Genomic DNA, 21927 nt, shown 5'->3' with positions numbered 1-21927 from the left:
TAGGAGCGTGTTTATGGAAATCTCTGACCATTCTTCCAGAAGCGCATTTGTGAGGTCAGACACTGATGTTGGACGAGAAGGCCTGGCTTGCGGTCTCCGCTCCAATTCATCCCAAAGGTGTTCTATTGGGTTGAGGTCAGGACTCTGTGCAGGCCAGTCAAGTTCTTCCATACCAAACTTGCTCATCCATGTCTTTATGGACCTTGCTTTGTGCACTGGTGCACAGTCATGTTGGCCGTCCCCAAACCGTTCCCACAAATTTGGGAGAATGATACCGTCGAAAATCTCTTGGTCTGCTGAAGCATTCAGATTTCCTTTCACTGGAACTAAGGGGCTGAGCCCAACTCCTGAAAAGCAACCCCACACCATAATACCCCCTCCACCAAACTTTGCACTTGGCACGATCTCACCGTTCTCCTGGCAACCGCCAAACCCAGACTCATCCATCGGATTTGCCAGATGGAGAAGTGTGATTTGTCACTCCAGAGAACACGTCTCCACTGCTCTAGAGTACAGTGCCGGTGCTTTACACCACTGCATTCAACACTTTGCATTGCACTTGGTGATGTAAAGCTTGGATGCAGCTGCTCAGCCATGGAAACTCATTCCATGAAGCTCTCTACGCTGTTCTTGAGCTAATCTGAAGGCCACATTAAGTTTGGAGGTCTGTAGTGTTTGACTCTGCAGAAAATTGGTGACCTCTGTGCACTATGCACCTCAGCATCTGCTGACCCTGCTCTGTCATTTTATGTGGCCCACCACTTCGTGGCTAAGTTGCTGTTGTTCCCAGTTGCTTCCACTTTGTTATAATACCACTGACAATTGACTGGAGTATGTAGTGGTGAGGAAATTTCACAACTGGACTTGTTGCACAGGTGGCGTCCTATCACAGTAACATGCTGGGATTCACTGAGCTGCAGAGAGCGACCCATTCATTCATAAATGTTTGTAGAAGCAGTCTGCAGGCCTAGGAGCTTGGTTTTATACACCTGTGGCCATATAAGTGACTGGAACACCTTAATTCAATGATTAGGATGAGTGAGTGAATACTTTTGGAAATATAGTGTATTATCATCTACTGAGATTTATAGTGATTGACATTTATTATTTAGCTTTTCTTCCATTATCATTTTGGAATTCTTTGTGTTGCATTCCTTCATGTCTATAATTTCTTAATACATAATGGGAATCTTTGAATTTACTGGTGGTTTCTCCCTAAAGGCCACTTGTGATATAAGTAAAGCCCAATTAATTGACTTTAGTTTAGTTGCAGATATGTTTTTTCCTCAATAAGACTGGTTAAGGTTCAGGTCTGGAATTAGCAACACGTGTATAAAGAGCCAAATCACAGATCACTGTAGAGACTGCTCTTACCTGAGGAATGGATGGCTTTGCTCCTCTTCTGCATCACCTCCATTAGTGCTCCAACTATGCCTGACGAGGGAGCTGGAGTTGGTGGGCCCGAGTCAGAATTTTCTGATACCTGGATAAAAAGGAAAAAACAATTTTTTATTTTAAATTGTATTTTAATGTGTAACATGCACTAACTGTCTTGCACTTGCCTTATAATCTAGCAGATTTTGTGTTTTCCTGTGTAAACAATCTTGAGCAATTCTATTTTCCTTTTCACTACAGCTATTATCACATTTATTTCATTTTTTTTAAGAAGTTCTGCATTCACTGGATTTACTACTAGGTGGTCAGATAACTAATATTAGAGGAACATTAACATATCAAGCACTTTAAAGCATGTACAAGAACATTTACACAGCAGGTGAATCATTGTGCTGATAGCAAACCAATTCACACTTTATTGGTTTCTATTTCGATTCAAAGGTGATAAAGATTTCAGTCGACACACTCAACCGTGGTTTGATTGTGATTTAAGCTTCTTAATTACAAACATAAAATAAATAATGTAAATACTTTAAAATATCAGAAATATTAGCTGTGCAAAATTATTAGTTTATAGAACACGTCTTATAAAGGAAATATCTGCAATATTTAGACACTTAGAGGCTCGTGAGAAATGGAGGGGGGGGGGTGACAGGGTTGTCAGTGTTGTCACTGAAAGAAAGAAATATGGCCTGCATTTTGGAAAATATTTGAGAATGATTCTTCATAAAATATTTACAATTTCTCACAAAAGTGCTACTGAGGCAACAGCTCCACTGCTGGTCTGTGCATGAGAATGAGATGCCATTTAGGGAAGCTGCAGGCCTCATGTTAGCTTTTGGCAAGTTCAAGTTCAGTACAGCCTGCATTATGTATTTCATCATCCTAATATCGACCTGCTATTGAAGAGTAAATAGAGTGACTGGTGGGTGAGCCAAGGTGCAAGCACATGGAGTTAAAGCAGTTTAAATGGCGTGGTTGAACAGCATCACTTTTAGCAAATTTTGCCATTTTCTGTGTGCATCAGCACTATGCTTACTTTCTCCTGTACAGACTAATCCATATATAAAGTGCTGGCTTGTCAGACTAAAATAGATGGCTGTTGTCTGCTTTACTTATGATCAGCAAACGTCTGAGTAATGGTTTGTAAATATCTCTCATCTGCATTCCCTCTGTGTTTGTTAATAATCACACATTTGTTTGAACAAGTCTGCTTCAATAAATCCATTTATTTAATTATTTGTAGAGCTTAAAATGAGATTTCAAACATTTTAAAACGATCCAATAATATTGTTTTTCATTTACAATTGATGAATGGGGAGGAACCCTAATGAGTTGAATAACGATAACTTATGTAGGTTTTTGTTTAGATGGTCTTTGATGTGTTCATGCATTTGGGCGTTAAACAGCAACATTCTGAATGAAGCAAAAAGTGCTCACCGTTTTGAGCTGAATGCCCTGTCGGATCTGGTCAAGGAGTGCATCACGCCCCGTGGATGACACTGGCCTGTTGTTCTGCTCCACCTTCCTCAACTGGGTGCCCTCTCTGATCTGCTCCAACAGGGCTGATTTACCCCCCACAGGAGAGGGCATTGACTCCCCACTGCCATCCATGTCGGGTGGGGGTGGAGGTCCAGGGGGAGGTGGGGGAGGAGGAGGAGGGGGAGGAGCGCTCCCTCCAGATGGTGGAGGGGGTGGGGGTGGAGGATGAGACTGGGGGGCTTGGGGTGGCATGCTGGCATGAGCAGGAGGAGGGGGAGGTGGGTGCCCCCTGCTTGGAGGTGGGGGTGGAGGGGCTCCCATGCCTTGTCGGGATGGTGGAGGGGGAGGAGGTGCAGATGTTGGGGCCCTGGAAGGTGGAGGGGGTGGCGGGGCCCCTCGTCCACGGGCAGGGGGAGGTGGAGGAGGAGGTCCAGAAGTGTGTGGAGGGGGTGGGGGAGGTGGACCACCACGTGATGGAGGAGGTGGAGGTGCTGAAGGAGGGAAAAGAGAACAAGTGGATTATTACTAGTATGTAACTGTTGCTGTTTGTGTATATGTATGTAATGACAATACACTCAAGTAGGGCTGCATGATACATTGTCCATTGATTATTATGACAATAATCAAATAATTTTGTCATACTGACATCAGAGAAGGCTGCAGTATGCAAATAAGTGCTTTAACCATAATGTTTTTACTCCTGCCATCTTGACCAGTCACAGTTACAGGCTGTCTGTGGATGTTTTGATGCAATGGAGTTTACCTAACAAAAAAAATATTCTGATTACAATAATGCAGGTCAATCTTTAACCATGTCAAACTACTGATTAACAAACAATTTTTGATTATACACTGTTCAGATGGTTTGCAATTGGGTCATTCTACCACTACAGTGGCAAATGGGATGTGTTGACATTTTAACTGTAAAACATATTCTGGTACACTGAACAACACACCAATGACTAACAGCACTGGTTTAAAAAAAAAAACAAAAAACAAAAAAAAACACCTTAATGTTTCACAAGTAACATAACTGACAATCCTTATGGGACACTCAGTATTTTAGCCAAATCTATCAGAAATATAAAAAGAGACCTCAATTACTGTGAATAGATTCTGAGACATCCATAAAAGAAGTAATTGAAAAATAATCCCGTTTCTTTTTATAGAATGTGTCTAACGTCACATTAACTATATTTATATATCAATTATATGTAAAAATTCTAAAAGAATGATCATTTGTGTTAGTTAATTTAGGAATCCAAAAAAATCATATCAAATGTATGTGGTTTGTTCTTATTTTAAGCTTATTTTCATGGCATCAAAGCTCTGGGATTCAAGGCTAGAATGTCCCAATTGCAATACTTTTGACTGCAATATTAGTATTTTGTCCAAATCATGCATCCCTACTTTGAAGTGAGTACAACAGTACACTAGCATAGCACAATAACAGAAGCCAAGACTCTGCAGCATCCACCAGAGGGAGCTAAACTCAAAATCTAATTCTGATTTGAGATTGGGACACACAAAATTGTTCACCCAGACTGCAGAAACTCCTGACTCATCCAAATACTAATTACAGGCTCAGAGGTATCCTATAACCATATAGACTGCTGATAATAGTCCTACTGACAACCTGCACCACTGCTTCAAGGACACTTCCCTCTGTAGTGTGATCTTCACTCTTTCATGAGTATAACAGGGTTATTTCAACTAAATTCAAATCAATCCATGCACTGGAAGATATATGATCATTTTAAACTGGTTTACATCAGAATGCAGGCTTCCATCCAGCTCTTACAAATAATTCAAGCAAATAATAAACATTGATGAAATAATTGGGATGTTTCCATCAAATGTGTATAAGAAAAAAAATCTCAGTACACTCTTAAAAAACACTTCTTTGGTGTTGAACAACATTTCATTGCTTCCCCATCCAATATAACTTGATAAGGTAAAGGCACGTTAATAACTTCTTCATTAGTCAATTGGTACCTGCTGCCCTATGTCAGGTTTCATGCTTATGACAAAGTAAAAAGACTTTTGCTCTATTTCAGGTAAGTAAAACATAAGGGCGCACACAGAGTCTCTCTCTCTCTCTCTCACACACACACACACACACACACACACACACACACACACACACACACACACACACACACACACCTTTGAAAAAGCTGCATCATTTCTTTCAGTCACTCCGTTAAATATCCTCATTTGCAGAGTCATTCAAAAACCAGCAAACACAAAGCCATCCAAAACACTGCACACCAACTTTAATCATCTAAGTGGTCAAACAAACACCTACTGCATGCATATTTACCATTAGATTTCAGACAGAACAAAAGGACTAAACCTACCACTCCACCTGGGGGAACCTAAAGGCAGATCACATAGAAGTATCAAATACTAAACATGGAGTGAGCCATAAATAGTGAAGTTGTTTATTCTATTATTATTTAGCAGAATGTCACATTAATATAGACCTTCAGAGGCAGCATAATCTTTCTCTGAACCTCTATTTGCACTATTCATACAGAACAGCTACAAGAGGTGGAAGTTTTACCTCTCAGTAAACATTTAACTGGACTGTTTGTTCAACTAGTGTGTATGTGAAGGCACATACAAGATCAAGTGACTCAGCACAGAAAGGAAGAATATCAATATAGCTTTGCCTGTACACTGCACTTTTTCAGGTGTCTGGAAGAAACAGGAGATGGACAGCTACCCAGCCACTGAAAAACGTCCACCCTATTTCTTTGCTTTTTTGTGCCACTTAAAGGACCCATTTCATGAAGAAACACATTTTCCACCATTCTCTGTACACAACAATTTGATGTTTGTAAACTTTTAACCTACTGTCCACAGTCTTCACAATCTATGGAAATGTCTCACACTGAGAATACATGTCTGGAAAAAACCTGGACGCATTAACTTTACATTAAATTTACAACACCGACAATACAACTGGAGCAAGTGTTACAGAAAAAACATTGGCAGCTATGTTGCAAAAACAAACAAACAAACAAAAAAAACGAGGCCTCTGATTTGTATTCGAGTTGAACAAAGTGCTGTTAATGCCATCACGCCCACTATACAGCCTGAGAAAAGGGGCACATGTCCACAGCAAACAAAATTATTATTAAAAATATGTTCATTATCTGCACCAAATAATAACTTTAAAATTGAATAATGAATAAATTCATGTACTCGCCTCTGTGCAATGGTATGAACTTCATCCACAGCTACTCTAACAAAGCTCTGACAGAATATGTCTGTCAAATTGCCAGAAGCTATTTTCTTGTCCATTTCTGTGCTGTGACCTTCCATATGTAGCTGGAATGCCTTTTGCATTTAAAAATAAACTTGGTCCTTCATCATAAACAATAATGGACATATAATTAAGATAATAAATTTAAGTAATTTACACTGCTATAAACAGCTGGCCAGATCTGGTAAATATTTGGTTAAGCTGGCAAATTTTTTTTCCCCACACCCTGTTGGCAAATATGCTTTACCTTTGAGTCCCAATTACATGCCACCCTCAGCATGCGCGGCTCAGGCCTTGCCTTCCTACCGGCTCTCACAGCTGTCATTGGGGCCTGGGAGATGGCCACAGGGTACACAAGCCAAATCTCTTTTCTTTTGTGCCGACGTTTTTGAAGTGGTTTCACTGAATATATTTTGTGCACTGAGCAGACCTCCGACAAAACTAAACTGAAGGCCATTTCTAAAACATCCATTTTGAAGAACGACGTAAGCCAACAATAGCATTCTGCTATCTAGCTTAGCTTATATGTTTGACTGTACTCTAGACATTAAAAGAGCATGCACTTGAGCAATTTGGAGTAGGTTTTTGAGGGGCTGGTACCCTCGTTTGTGGCAAAATTTCTGCAGCAACAGACGTTTAACAAGCTGTGCCCAGAAGAGTAAACTTACTATGAGATCACATCTGGCCTGATGAGATTAATGCAAACTAAGCTGAGAACTCCATGATTTGCATATATCTGCTTATTCTATCGATTCTGCCTATTCAATGAAGTTATAAGGAGTGTTTCAGCTCAGGCTTCTTTTAGAATGACGCACAAACCAAGGTAACCAACCAGAACAGAATTCATTTGCATATATAGGTCATAAAGGCACAGTAAGAAAGACAGCCTGTTTTGTTTTAAATGGATCTGTACCCTCTCATTTTAAAACAAAATGAATTACTTTTGGTACACTGTGACCACATGCGCTCATGGAAAGAATCAGCATATTTATTTCTCTTGCAAGCCTATTCCCAACATTTTCAGACAGGCTTCTAATTTAAGATTTAAGTATTTGACTCTGGTTTATACTACTGTCAATCATTTATTCAACGGACTGACCCAGTGCCTCATGGTTAGTCCTGATTTTATGCATCATGCGGGATGCGAAACCTGCAATGAACTGGTAAATAAGCAAGCCATAGTGAATGCTTACCTTGTCTTCTCAGCTCATTCTTCACAGCCTCCACACCTCCCTTCTTCTCAATAAAGTCATAAATCACTTTAGATGTTTCCTTGTCTTTGAGCTGGGCTTCAGAGATGCCACACATGTCAAACAAGTTCTTCAGTTCTGGGTCCAAGTTATTCAGCTGAAAAAGAGCATAGGTTCAGCAAAGAGCAATTGCTTAGATCCATCTCATGTTTATCTACAAAAGACTGGTTTGTTCCAATGTCAGTTCAGTCTGACTCCAACACATCAAATTGCACGATCCTATAAGGAAGCAATAAGAGAGAAAAACTGACCAGAAAGCGTTACTGATATTTTTAACAACAGTGTCAGCAATAATAAACCCTAAAATAAGATTCAAAATCAATAAATCAACATTTACTGAGATAGCGTTACCGATTTGTTTCAACAGACATTGCTGACTGATCCCTGATGTAGCATAATCCTGACACCCTGTGGTAAAACAGTCAACAATAATTTTTGGAGAAACTACCTGTATTACACAACAATAAATAGTAAGGTAGAGATACTCGTGGTGTGTTATCTATGTGCAATGCTTCTAGGGTAAACGTATTTCTAAGATGAATGTGCACTTTTTTTTCATAAGTCTCATTTTATTAGAAATTATGTTTTGGCTCTGCAGGCCACATGTTCTACATACCAACTATATAACAAAGACATGAGGTATAATAAGCAAAGCTTGATTTACAGTAAATGTGATGAACATAAATAGGACTAAAGCGCATTTTCCCAGTGGGATGAGAGGCTGCATGACGGCATCAGATGTTTTAGCCCAGCCTGTGTGAACACAAGGCCATTCAGGCCTTATCATGCCACTACCACACAGGTTAGCATTGTGTTCTGACGAGAGCCACTTCAGTGTGCATGTTTATGAGACCGTCAGGACAAGTGACAGAACAAGCTCTTGTTATGGTACTCACGTCAAAGCCTGTGTTCGGATCCCAGCCCACATGGCCAATGTGCCTAGGAAGAGACACATATTAGAGTCCATATTAGTACACACAAGCTACACTCCATGCAAATTTTTCTATTTACAAAAAAAAAACAAACACAAAGATCTTAAAAGATTGTCAATGTAGGCTATGAAAATGGATACTGGCAGTAATATTTTGTTTTGTCTGCATACATTTTTCCACATTCAACTTCAGTGGAATAATTGTTTGTCAATAACTGGAATGTCGTTAAAACCTTCTGTCAACATTTTTGCAGGAAAAATAACACGTATGTAAGACATTACTACTCACATGCCTCTCATAACAAACATTAACAGCAGGGCAGAGAGGTATAACTGGACTGAGGAGAGCATTTTTAGAAGGAATGCTGCCTCTTTTCACTTATAAAGAGATTTCCTAAAAAGGCCACAGATTTTCTGGATGGAAAGTGCTCAAACTGATCAGGCAGAGTATCCTGATCTTTCATATTACAGTTTAGAGGAAAATGAAATAATAATAATAATAATAATAATAATAATAATAATAATAATAATAATAAACAATAATAATAAATATATAATTTGAATATTTTCCTTTTCAGTAAGTTACAAGGAAAATCACAAACAATCATTTATGTCTTTTTACTGCTTGCATTTCACACAGAAAGTCAACAGAAACTGCTAACACCAAATGGATGCAAATTACAAAACAAACAAAAAAAAAGCAACTGTAAAGCTCAAACAACATGTATTTTTTGCCGGTGATAAAAAAAAAGGTAAAAATTAACTTCAAGACAAATGCAAAAATAGCTTTGGAAAAATCTAAAGAGAAAAATAAATAAATAAATATAATATAATATAAAATAAAATAAAATCTACTAATCCCAGACAGGAACAACTGAAACACTAAAATTCTTTTCGCCGGTATATTGTGGCACACCCGGCAATGATATCTTTAAGTGGACCAGATATACATGCAAGGCCTAACATGCACATGAATCATGCTTTGCTGATGTAGAAGATCCACTGGAAAACAAGGGGGGAAAAAAAAAAAAAAAAAAAAAAAAAAAAAAAAAAAAAAACACTTACTGGAAGTTGCTGGGTGTCCCAATATCCGCCTTTGTCAGTTTCTTCCTCTTGCCCTTCACCTTTTTCTCTTTCTTGTTAAGGCTACTGTGCACCATGTTGTTCATGTGGGAATTGTTGTGGAAGCGCACATTGTTTATCTCTGGGTTCTTGATGTCCACCGTTGCCATTGGCAACGTGGGGCCTGGACACATTAACACCCAAAAAAAAAAAAAAAAAAAAAAAAAAAAGAAGACACAAAAAGGGTACCGTTAGCTAGAACCTCAGAATCATAGTTTTGTTATACATACTGCTGAGCACGAAGACAATACTGCTGGCTAGCTGAGCTCTCAGCATCTGTGTTGCCAACAACAGCTTATTCTTTCCATTCATGGACAGTGAGGGGGTGTTTCATAAGCCATTCACTGTGAACACTGTATCTCACACACACTGCTGAGAATTCTGGAGCACTTAAATTCTAGTTCAGTTGAAACCATATTGGACTGTACTCACTCTTACAGAAAATGAATAGCCTATCTGCCAAGAATTCACTTTGTCACATATCAAATATAATTAAGAGCTAGAACACAGCAGGAAGAATGAAAGGCGTTACTCTTCTGGAACCAGCAAAGTCTTGGTTTAACTGCATAAATATCTTTTCAGTTGGTTCATCTATCTCAAACAAACATGACCTAGTTAAGCTGATTTTAGTAATGAAACCTCGCAATCATGACTAAAAACTTCACACACCATTAGATACTCAGTGTACTGGTTTCCAACAGTAATAAAAAGCATCAGAATTGGTTGAGGTCTTGTTGATTTGTGGGTTTTAACTTGTGGAATGTGGAAAAGTGCACCGGGGCCCAGTTTCACCTTCAGTATTTGTATGTTTCTGAAGTAGGTGTTACAAGCATATTCCTCAGGCAGAAACCATGTTTCTATAAGAGAATCAAAGCCTGATACGTTTATCTGCAACCAAAAAAAAGCACCAAAGAGCTGACATGCACAATTTATATCACCAAATAGAAGCCACAGATAACAGTCTGTGAGCTAAAAGCAGTTTGGCTCATATCCATGACCGCGAACAAACCACTTCAGTAAATAAGATCTAATTATTACACTCCATTCATTTAGAATTAACAACACATCAACAGAGTGCATTCCAAAGGAAGAAATCAGGAAGAAGCACAACCTTCAAGATGTATTATTATTACTAGTACTATTATTGTAAGTTTCTGAATGTTATGAGCTCCTTTCAACCAGGGTCAAGTTAGACTCCCCACTGTGAACTTTAAAACGAAAGCCATGTGACCACATTCAAAATCCTCTTGATAGTAAAGGCAAATTAAATAAATCATTGGTAAACAGTGCATGTATCACTGTGGTCATGTCAAAACGTTTTATCTCTGAAATGGTAACTTCACAGGAGAGCCACAAAAGTTTCCTAATTTTAATGTAGGTTACAGTAACACGATTTTATTCCAAATAAAGGCCTTTACATACTGTGTGTGCAATTTATTCAGAGATCAGTAAATTTAACTAACTGATGATTTCTTAAAAACGTAAGGAATTTTTCAGACAGCAAAAAAAAAAAAGCACCATTTTATGTGTAATTTGTCTGATCTTTGCAAACTTTCACAGGTAATATGAACTCACCAGCCAGTCATTGTTGGCATGGCAACAACCAACATGAGGAATCAGGTGGGTCTCAGCAACTACTATTTTTTCAGAAATATAAAGGATTATTTGTCCTCTGCTTCCTCACGAATGATGTAAGCATCTCCAAATGCAGCTCAAACTAGACATCCAATCTATATGTGAAAGCTCTCAAAGCTCCAGCTGCTGAATGAGACAGTAAAGCTCTCACAGTTCTCCTTCTGCTTTTTAAAAATACAACACCTTTTTTGTGAATTGCAAAGAATATATCTTCACACAAGACATTCTGTTCATTTTTGTTATGGTGCAAACTTGGAAAAAAATTTTTTTTTTAATTGCTGCATACAAAAACTATGACTTTCAATACATCGGAACAACCATACAACATAGCCTCAGACCCTTACCTTGCCTGTCCTGCACAATTCCCTGCTCACTATCTCCATCACTATTCCTCTTTGACAGCAAAGCAGCATCTGAGAGTGCACTTGATGTTAAAATGGATGATGTGTTGTTTTGCTGCGCCAACAGCTCCGGCTGGGTTGGCTGGGATAAAGGAGAATAAAGCTCATCCCCTGACAACATCACGCAGTGCAGAGGCACAAGGCAACCCTCAGGCTTGGAGACACTTTCTAAAAACTCCTCAGAAGGGGCAGACAGGAAAGTCGTGCAGAACATCATCTTGGCCCGGCACAAAAAAAAAAAAAAAAAAAAAAAGCCTTCCTTGTGTACCCCGAAGAAACTGCCAGCTAATTACATGCTAAGTAAAGGACATAGTAGCAGGGTAATAGGGCTCAGCTCTCAGAGACACTCATTGACGCCTGCACCCACACAGATGCTAAACCATTTGGAGTCAGTCTTGACAAGCCCACCGTTGACCAATGCACTACACACGTCAAATCTTGATGAATTACAAATGCTGCAGAATATTACATAAATCACTAAAACCACAGCTAATCCCAGTTAAGCTCTAAAATTTGCTTCAGGCATTACATGTCTGCTGAAGCTGGGAACCGCACGCATCATTTCTAACAAGGGTATGTGTGTATGTGGATGCCCTACTCTAAACTCAAAATGAACACACATATTCCCTCCCATTGCTTCAAACATCACCACCAGGATCCATAACAGAGCATTCAAGGTTTTTTGGTCAGCTACAGCCCATACCCACAGGAATAGTAGGGAATGTTCAAGTGACCTGCTGAACACTTACATAATTGCAAGCATTTAACCATTTAATAAAAAGGAAAAGATTTTTTTCAGACATCTTTCTGAGAAGTACTAGATGTTTCTTTACCTTTATTTAACCAGGGTAATCACACAGAGATTAAAAATCTCTTTCACAAGCTCCTTGTGAAAGCAGCTGAGGCTAAAAGGCAGCACACAACAAAAACAGCAAACAAAGAACTGTTGGGAATGGGAATATTGAATTCCCAAAAGCATTATGCATTGCCAAACACACACACACAAACACACACTACAGTACAGTCTCAGAAACATTCTGTACTTTGAGAAATTCTGAACACACAACAGAGCAGAAGGTCCCTGCAGAGAATCTGTTGTGGAGTTTTCAAGTAATTGCAGGTTACTGGCATCAGTGTATTGAGTGTGCACAATATCATTTACCCACTGAACCCAATACCTATACTGTATAACGTAATGCTGGTACTGTAGTAGCTTTAGATTCAACCGCAGAAAAAGTTATTCAAAATGACAGCTGCACACCATCATTTCAAAGAAATGGCAGTAGTCCGAGATGTTTAAAACTCTAGCCTGACAAGCTATGGTGGGGAAAACTGTTAATGATGTATTTGTGCTATACGGCATAGCAAGCTATGATGACTGGAGATAATACCAGTTTCGTTCGTCTGATACAGATCTTGAAAACTTGAGCACCGTTAGATAGTGATACAGATATGATATTTATTATTTTATTTAAAAATATTAAAAGTTTAATATAACTATTTTAACTGTTTTAATTTATTATTTTTTTATTGAAACACTTCACTTAAAATATTAGTTCTCTGAAAAATCAAATGTACATACTTTTCCACATATCCTAGATGTAGTCAATCAGCCAAGACATATTTGGAGCCCAACTTTTGCTTCTTTAGTTTAGCACTACAGCTAAGAGGCTAGTACTACTAACAAACACTAGAGGTCAACAGTCACCCAAGTCTGTTCTACATATCAGACCATCCAGGATTTTGCAATCTTGCCATCACAACAATTCAAACAAATTCAACCAATCTTCCTGGCATTTCAAAACGATGTACACGTCTACCCTACTTGCCTGAAAGTTGCAGTCTCGGTCGCTTCGCCCACATAAAGCATCAGATGTCTATGCTAATCTCGCCACAACTATAGTGATTTTGTCAGTTCCTTCTATGTATGTCCACGTCTGTGTGAACGCTCTAGCATGTCTCAAGAAGTTGTCTGCTCCAAGTGCTGTGACTGAGGCTTTTGTAGCAGTATAGATGATGGACATTTTTGTAATGTGTTGACTGATGCAAATCACATTAGTTAACAGATTTATTTATTTTTATCTACTTAAAAATCCTGCCCCAAATTTTGAGAAATGCCACTGCAAAATCACGGATTTTAGACCACAACAACGGCCTAGAAACATTGGTTGGTGTGATGAATATATCCCAAAAACCTCTTTCTAGTTGGACAGACTAGCCTGTATTTTTGTGCTTTAGGACACTGTATGACAATTAAAAAAAAAAAAAAAAAAAAGAATTCAACAAAACCTCATCATGAGGGTAAACACTGCTGGCAACTTTTTTTTTTTTTAGACAACATGGTCTGCATACATAAATTACTTCAGGAGTAGGAGTGCTGATCTAGAATCAGTTGTTGTGACAAAACCTGTCATAATTACAGAGGAATCTGATCCAAGATCAGTCCTCTAATTTACAACTGCTTTGTGAATACCAGCCCTGATGTGGTCTGAACAGGCTGCACACTGTGGTTTTGTTTTATCTTTCCTTGAACACATCAACTAGTCTGTGAACTTGGTAACAACCTAGATGCAGTTTGAATGGATTGAGAGAAGTTCTAAAGTTTGCTAGCAACGTTAGCATCAAAGCTCAAATTAGAAACTACAAAAACAAACTAAATTTGAACACCAAATGTCTTGGCCAATAGACTACATGCAAGTTATTTTATAAATACATATAAAATGTGATCACAAAGAGTGAGCCATGTGGCTTACATACGGTGAAGGACTGCAGCCTTTCAGATTTATCTGAAGGTTCAACACATAAGGGTGAATACTACGTCATCTAGGTCATGTATGTATGCATATGAGTAATTGTGCCCTCGTGCATGAAGGCGCACAAAACAGTATATTTTTATCTCCTATCTTGGAGGAGAAAGAACAGTCTAATTTATACGGAACTACAGTGAGAGCTACTCAAATACAACGGCAAGTCATAGGTTATTGGTCATTGAATGTAAGTACTAGCAGACATACCATTTGGAGGATCACGCCTTTTCTCTGCAAAAACAAAATTAACATTGTTAAAATTCTGCTGCCAATTCAACTGAAGTGTATAGCAAGAGAGAGCAAGTTCTAAGAAGAGAAGGGAATTAAAGGTTGGGGTTTTTTTGTGAGGTTAGTTTGCAAAGGATCAGTCAGACATGAATGAGGAGCTTGAGATAAGATGCTGAGGTGTGCTAAGCCCCTGCGCACTGAGATTATAATGCACATAGAGCACTGCTTTAATCCTTCTGTGCATATTTTGACATGAACACTGCAAAACATTTACCTGGTAAGATCAAGTCCCACCTCCAGTGGGCATCATAACAACTTGCAAGAACAGCGAGATCTACTGCTTTTATACGGAAAGTGCGTTTTAATTGAAAGTGAATACAAATGTTAAACCACTCTGTAATCATGCCTCACTAAGTATGCTGTCGTTTGTCTCACATGCTAACTGCAAAGAGCTAGGGAAAGGGAAAAGAGATTGAGAGATGAGTGCTAGTAAGCACCAGGTTCCCTTTGAAAGTCAGTCCACACAGAGAAAACCTGAAACTTCAAAGGCCAACATGCAAAACAGAGTAGGAAGTACTGGACACAAGCCAGAAGAGAGAAAGAGCAAGTCAAGACTGTGTTTATGACAGGATCATAGAGAGGAGAAGGTCCCTATGAAGTAGTTTCTAGAGGATCTACAGAGAAAGCACTAATATCTTCAATGTAAAGGACACAGAAGAGAGAAGAAATTGAAAGGAAGTCATAATTACAGTCGAACATCATAACACATAAATGAATAAATCCATAGCAAACATCTTAATACCATACATGCAAATGTACTACTGAATTTTGATATGTAATTAATTAAATATAATTAAAATCTGGAAAAAGTGATTACATATGAAGGTCAACCATCTATCAATCAACAGGCAATCTAGTTGGAATTATAGTCATGCAATGCTGAACTGAAAAAGTGAAAAAAACATAAGAGGCCATTTAAAGAGATAAAAGGCATATTCACCGGTTTTCTTCTGTCGTCTGCTGAGCAGTTCATTAAGTGTAACACGGAACCGTTTTGCCTCCTCTTCACTGGCGAAATTCAGGCCGATCTGACAAGACTAAAAATAAAAGAGGCAGTAAGCTTTTAGATGCACATTTTCACCACTTCTGATCAAAAGCAGTGGTAAAATAATGCACTTTCTGTATAAACGGCTCTATATAGTACCTATAAAAGGTTTTACAGCTTGTAACAGTAGCTGAAGCCTGGTGGTGCTGTACAGAACCATGTACAACAGGTTTTCCACCATAGGGAAGAACCATTTAACCATACAACTACCAATGCATGCATTCAAACAGTCATGATTCTGTGTGTAATCATTGCCAACCATTACTAAAGAACTTCCTAAAAACTTACTAAAAATCACTTTAAGGCTGTGAGGCTGGAACAATAGGCAAGTATGAATAATCAACAAGTGGGGACAAAATTATTAATAACTTGAAAATAACATTTTCATAATTTAAATCAATGGCTAATTATACAGTTACATGTATACATTACATTTAGGACATTAGTTTTAAACACACACACTAATACTATGACACCAGTGCCATCTTATACAAGAACACATGGTTTGTTTATTTCTTATGTTCAGAGTCTGAAACAAAGCCTCAAACTCCATCACACGCATGTACACACACACACACACACACACACACACACACACACACACACACACACACACACAGGGTGAGGGCCCTATAACACAGAACAGTAACATTTAAAACAAACAAAAACATCCACAGATTATGTAAGAAACACTGATATTGTCTGACTATGTAACTTGCTGACAATCACTGCTTCCAGCTAGCGGAAACGAAACATCAAAGTGAGTAATAAAGTTTAGTTAAAAGACCCCCTAAGTAATAAATAAGGTCACTTCTACAGTAAATGAGGATTAAAACCAGGCCTTTCAAAACAAAAATCAGACCACTGAACCACATAGCTCTGCTTAGTCATCACTGAGTAAGAATGCTATTAGGTTTATCTTAAAATTACTTGTTAGACACACACACACACACACACACACACACACACACACACACACACACACACACACACACACACACACACACACACACATTATCTGACCGGAACTGCTAGAGAACAGAATGCTCTTTTGGTAACTTTTTTTGCAATATTTCATTCAATACTACTGGAAATTTGAATAAGAACTTACGTCTCCTGCGAATGCAATAAAGTATGGTCTGGAACTAATGCTTGTAAAGTTATTGTAGAGCTCCTGCTCAAACTTAGCTTTGCCATCCTGCAAGAAAGAAAACACATACTTTTAGAGGTAAATGAGATGTCTCAAGTGAAACTGAAAGTGGATTATATGGCAAGCAAATTGTCAACATTTTTAGTTTGTTTGAGGGTTAATAGGTTGGAACTGACAAAAACACGTGCCATATTTAAACAACACTATCAAAAAACGGTAAGAAATACATTCACTCAGCATCTCACATACAGCATGGCACTAAATCCAATAAAACAGGACTGAATATACTCTCTTTGTAGACAACACACACAGTTGTTCAGTGTTTTTGAAATACTGACAACATCCATGACGTGCTCAGAAAAGCACAGTGGGACATACTGTGACATAAATTATCATGATAACAATAAACAGTCATGCTGCCCAGGACTAAAAGGAGCTAAAGGTCATCAGGTCATAAGAAGACAAGACTAGCTGCCTCACCTTGATATCAAACACACGGATGAAATAAGACCTCTGAGGGTTGTCTTTCACCAAGCAAGCCACACCGCAGCATCTTTTGGTCCAGGACGGGCCCCTGTCTGCTGCATACACCTGGACCACTGCTGAACACAGAGTCTGCAAAAAGAGAATAACATCTACCTGTCAGACATACAAACCCACAAACTTCACGGCAAAATCAAATTGATGATTAAGACATATATAATATATTGTTGCAGCCATATCAAAACGTTTTACGTTTTTGGGTGGTTTGTGTGTTTGTTTTTTCTTTTTCCATTTATAATCCATTTTAAAACTGCCCATTATATTGTGTGAGTATTGCATAAAGAACAGAGCAGCAGAAAGATTTTTTATTTATGCTCTTCTTTCTACCATAGAGTTACTATTTCAGAGATAGATGGTTTTGATATCGACAATATGCTACTAAAACATCTCTCATGGAAAGACAGCCTAGAGTTGCTTAGCATGTTGCATTTTGCTTCAAACTGTTAGACTATGTCCTTGGATTTCATAATAAATCCATCTAAATCATGATTATAGCTTTTATTATTGAGTTCAGAAATGAACAACTGCAGTTATAGTTAGTTATTGCTAAGAAATAAGTTCTGGCTCAATTTTGTATTAGAATCATTTCTGGTTACATGCAACACACACTACACCATGTACCATCCTATTACTGCCTTAATATTCAGGAGCAATGAAGCAAATCACAAGTAATCTTGCAAATCACACACACACACACACACACACACACACACACACACACACACACACACACTTAGATTGTATTGCCTCAATGAAGTGTAATCACTCCCGACAATGCAGTCAATCAAAATGAATAATTATTCACTATGTGACTCAGGGGGGAAAAAGTAAGTAATTTCAATATGCCAAAAGCATGTTGTACTCCTTTTAAGCAACAATTCTAAATATCTGTAAGAAAATAAGTGTGTGTGTAGATTTGGGCTGTTTCAGGCTCCTTACCAGTTCTCCTTCAATTTTTAACTGTTCTTATCTTTTTCTTTCTGGCTTTACATAACTTGAAATCTGTCTGCCTGCTTAAATCCTCTAGGCACTTTACAAGTGTTTCACTTCTGTCCAGGAGATTATTTTGGAAAAATAATCACCAAGATGATACAGTATTTCTTCAAGTAAAATAAGCAATAGGAATTGTGTAGGGGTAAATACACACACACCTTCTCAAAAACAGTAATGAAATGGGGGGGGGGGGTACTCCCTTAAAACTGAATCACACAGAGAAACTAAAAATAATACAGAAATAAAAACTACATTAAAAACACAAGCTTGCCTCTCACTTTTCTGTTTACTTAGGCTTTAAACATGCCTGTGCTACATCCATGTGACAGAGAGCAGCAGTTAGTGCTCCTCCAGGACACGGGTTACCAAAGGGAAAAAATAGGCCAGCTTCTTGGCAATACTGTCAAGGGGAAGACGGCCAAGATCTCAGAGAAGATGAAATATTTTCCATGAACAAGTGTGCTTACACACACACACACACACACACACACATTCAACTGTCAGAAGTCAAATGGTTTAACATCTTAAAAATAAAAAATAAGTTTTTCATTATTAAAAGGTTTAACAGGACTATAACTTGTGTAATTATCTGTTCAAATAACCCCACATAAATAACAAAAAACAGGCAGCTAACTCACAAATAAAAAGGTAATTCAATCCATGCACAATACTGCCACGTCAGTAACAGCAGTATCAACAACACATAGCTTTTCTTCACCTCAAAGGGAAAAACTGCTTCCTCATGCTAAAAAAAATGCACTCTCAGCATTCGAAAATTCTGACTAAACTAAACGTCATGGGAAGCTTGGTGGGTTCCAAGGAATAAAAACAGTGAAGCAAATGGGTTTGTGAGGCATTTGCAGTGATCCGTGGTGCGGAGGAAGTTCAACAGGTTCAAAGAGATTTGCACGGTTTCTCTATGATACTGCATAAGCTTCAAATATTTCTATAAATGAATAACTTCTTTGGATGTTAATGCACAACAGCTACACTGCATAACAATAATCTTCAAAACATATTAAAAACCTGACATATTAACAAAGGCCTGCTGAACAGTGTCTGTATTTAACACAGACTCTGGAAACGCTGTTTTACACTAATCTAGCACCAGCATGAGTTATTTAAAGCTTTAGGTTGCTGGGGTTGGGGGTGGGGGGGGGGGTGGAAATCTGACCACAGATCAGCACTGGCTCAGCGTTCTTATTCACTGAAGCAAAATCGTTGGTGTTGAAGAGGCAGATCAGTTCACTTCCTGTCCATAAAGACTGCTGATTGTGCACAACTGTCCCTGACTGCCCTTTTCTCTCCACCCTCTCTTCCTCTCTGCCTCCCTCTACACCCCCCAAAACACCCACCACCACCACCCCCACCCATTGTGAGAATTGGACTTCGTCCACTCCTTGGACTGCCCTTGGACTGTGGTGCCGGTTCAGAACACGGTAATGAATGGACCCATGACTGCTGGAAATGGGCCCCGCCACCATGTCTCATATTCAGCCATCCTTTATGAAAGCCCACTTTATGGCCTGGATCTTTGGCTGCCGTTCTCAGGCGGACACTGCACTTATAGTTACAATCCCCTTTTCCTAAGTCCAGTCATGCGCGGACAAGAAAACTAGGCGGGCTTGAAATTGAGATTCTGTGGTCAGCTGTTATTGTCAAATAGAAACAATAAGTAAATAAAGGATCATTCAGAGCTTGCATACAGAGCCAGCACTGTCAGCATAACAAGACCAACCTAAGCCACATAGGCCATGGACTTTAGGACACTTCTGCAAGCTCACGAAGCAAAGATTATCCTTATTCACTGCACCAGAGGCATTATGTAACCCCACAATTTGCAATTAGGTACTTGTATTTGAATTCTCGCTGCAAGATTACAGAGATAGCCTCATCCTTTAATGCTGGGCCTTCAGCTCAGAGTCAAATATTATCTCAAATAACAGTCATTTTCTTTAATATGAAGGTATATTCTACCTCTCTGGTCTAATGAAAGTTTTCCCTCAACATCTTCCCAAAATATTTGTGCTACAGCACAGCAGACTAAGCACAACCTCAGATCTGCACAAGGACTTCAGGTTTAAAAAAAAAAAAAAGCTCCATAGTCCAAAAAAAGTGGCAGAAGCACTGGCTTGATCTTCACCTGGGCCAGCATGCACCATAGCACAGAAAAGCTCTGTGCCTCAGCCTCAAGATTTACCTGTTCATGTTAGTACAGTCACTGGGAAAAAGGAAGTGGATAATGCTTCCCTGTGAGTGATTTACCGCTGCCAGTGACAACGACAGGAAATAGTTCAAATCCCAAGCAGGGTTATTAGTCCCAAGTGTAAAACACGACGCCTAAAAGTTTCCTCAAAGCTTAATTTGAGCAGCATCTGGATATATACTCATATGTAGCCAATAGCTTAAACAAATAAAAAAAAAGAAAAGTAGCCTATGGAACTAAGATGGAATAGAAAAGGTTCAGAATATGACTGGAAAAGATGCTTTCAAACAGTATCAAAACGAAAATGTTAAGAGAAATGCTGAAACTACTATTGCTGAAGTGATGTTCTGGCAAGATATTAAGTTTTTAGCTCGTTAGCAAAACATAAGAAAGCAAGTAGATTATTTCAGATTTTTACATGAAGCTCCTGTGCAGTTTATCAATTAGTCTGTTACGGACTAACGACTGCAGGACTCAGCCAAGCAGGTACAGTCACCAACAGTTACAGCTGCGATGCCCATCACTTGACACTTTAGATACAGGATGCTGGCGCCTGTGGTAAACAAACCAGGCCTGGCCTGAACGCCTGAAGGAAACAGCCTTCAGTGCTTTCTCCCTTCCAGCTCAAGATGCTGTGCATGTCTGCCGGCAGTGGCAGCCTCGAAAGACTTTAAAAAAAAAAAGAGTGATACTTCCGTCACCCTATCAGAGCAGGACACCTCAAACGGGAATTCACATTCCATGGCAAGCAGCCTGGTCGAGGCAGACTGTATTCCCTAAAAGTCAGCCCTAATGTAACGCAGGCGCACACGGTCTAAGTTAGCATCCACACTAGCATTGCTGTCACAGGTTCAGGCGAAAGAGTAAACCTTCAGCAGCGACACCCTGCACAGTATGTGAGCTTAATCATTTAACAGAGGGGCTGGTTTTCACTTGAACTCCTGAGAGCACGGGATGGCCATGAGAGCACACAGAAACTTACGATACATTTCCTGCCTAGGTGGCTGAAGAGACACTCGTTCTCTTGCGGGGTGAGAAGCAAAGAGCCGACATTGGCCACCCTCCTCTGAGGCTGATGTCCACTCATGTTGCCAAGAGAAGAGGCCAACTAGTTCAGGTGTCTGCCGAAAGAGTATTTTATGTAAAATACGTGCAATCACTGGTCATCATGGCCTGCACTCGGCTCATCCTGGAAACCGCACTCCGCAAACAGAGAGGCGTCGGCGACCGTCTTCTCCCACTGCACGAGCTCTCCGGTAACTAATCCTCCGTCTCCGCGGCCGCACGGCGGTTTGAAGTTGTCAATACTCGCTAAATTGCCCAATATAAACTTTCATCCCGAACTCCCACAGCAACAACGATCCCTCAATCCAACATGGCAGCGGGGTGGATGGACCGATGAAGCGTC

The 21927-nt window shown here is 39.2% G+C and overlaps 1 protein-coding gene across 3 annotated transcripts in view; it reads right to left on the bottom strand.

Annotated features, from left to right (window-relative positions):
* The window catches only part of wasla (WASP like actin nucleation promoting factor a), a 23675-nt gene extending 1748 nt beyond the window's left edge, over positions 1-21927 (bottom strand). Inside the window, exons 1-10 of one of the 3 annotated variants that reach the window (XM_017713659.2) lie at positions 21502-21927; positions 17258-17392; positions 16739-16825; positions 15523-15619; positions 14502-14525; positions 9395-9575; positions 8295-8337; positions 7342-7495; positions 2836-3368; positions 1375-1483 (exon numbers count right to left, since the gene is read on the bottom strand). In XM_017713659.2, the coding sequence (XP_017569148.1) occupies positions 1375-1483; positions 2836-3368; positions 7342-7495; positions 8295-8337; positions 9395-9575; positions 14502-14525; positions 15523-15619; positions 16739-16825; positions 17258-17392; positions 21502-21606 (1468 nt within the window). In that variant the 5' untranslated portion in view covers positions 21607-21927. Of the gene's footprint in view, positions 1-1374; positions 1484-2835; positions 3369-7341; positions 7496-8294; positions 8338-9394; positions 9576-11430; positions 11720-14501; positions 14526-15522; positions 15620-16738; positions 16826-17257; positions 17393-21501 lie in introns of those variants that run through there. The other 2 variants (XM_037542696.1, XM_037542697.1) reach the window with 2 other exon arrangements.

The sequence above is a fragment of the Pygocentrus nattereri genome, chromosome 11 (assembly GCF_015220715.1).
Source record: "Pygocentrus nattereri isolate fPygNat1 chromosome 11, fPygNat1.pri, whole genome shotgun sequence".
In the NCBI taxonomy this organism is placed as follows: Eukaryota; Metazoa; Chordata; class Actinopteri; order Characiformes; family Serrasalmidae; genus Pygocentrus; species Pygocentrus nattereri.
The sequence above is the reverse complement of the archived record's forward strand: the minus strand, read 5'-3'. Positions and strand labels throughout refer to the sequence as shown.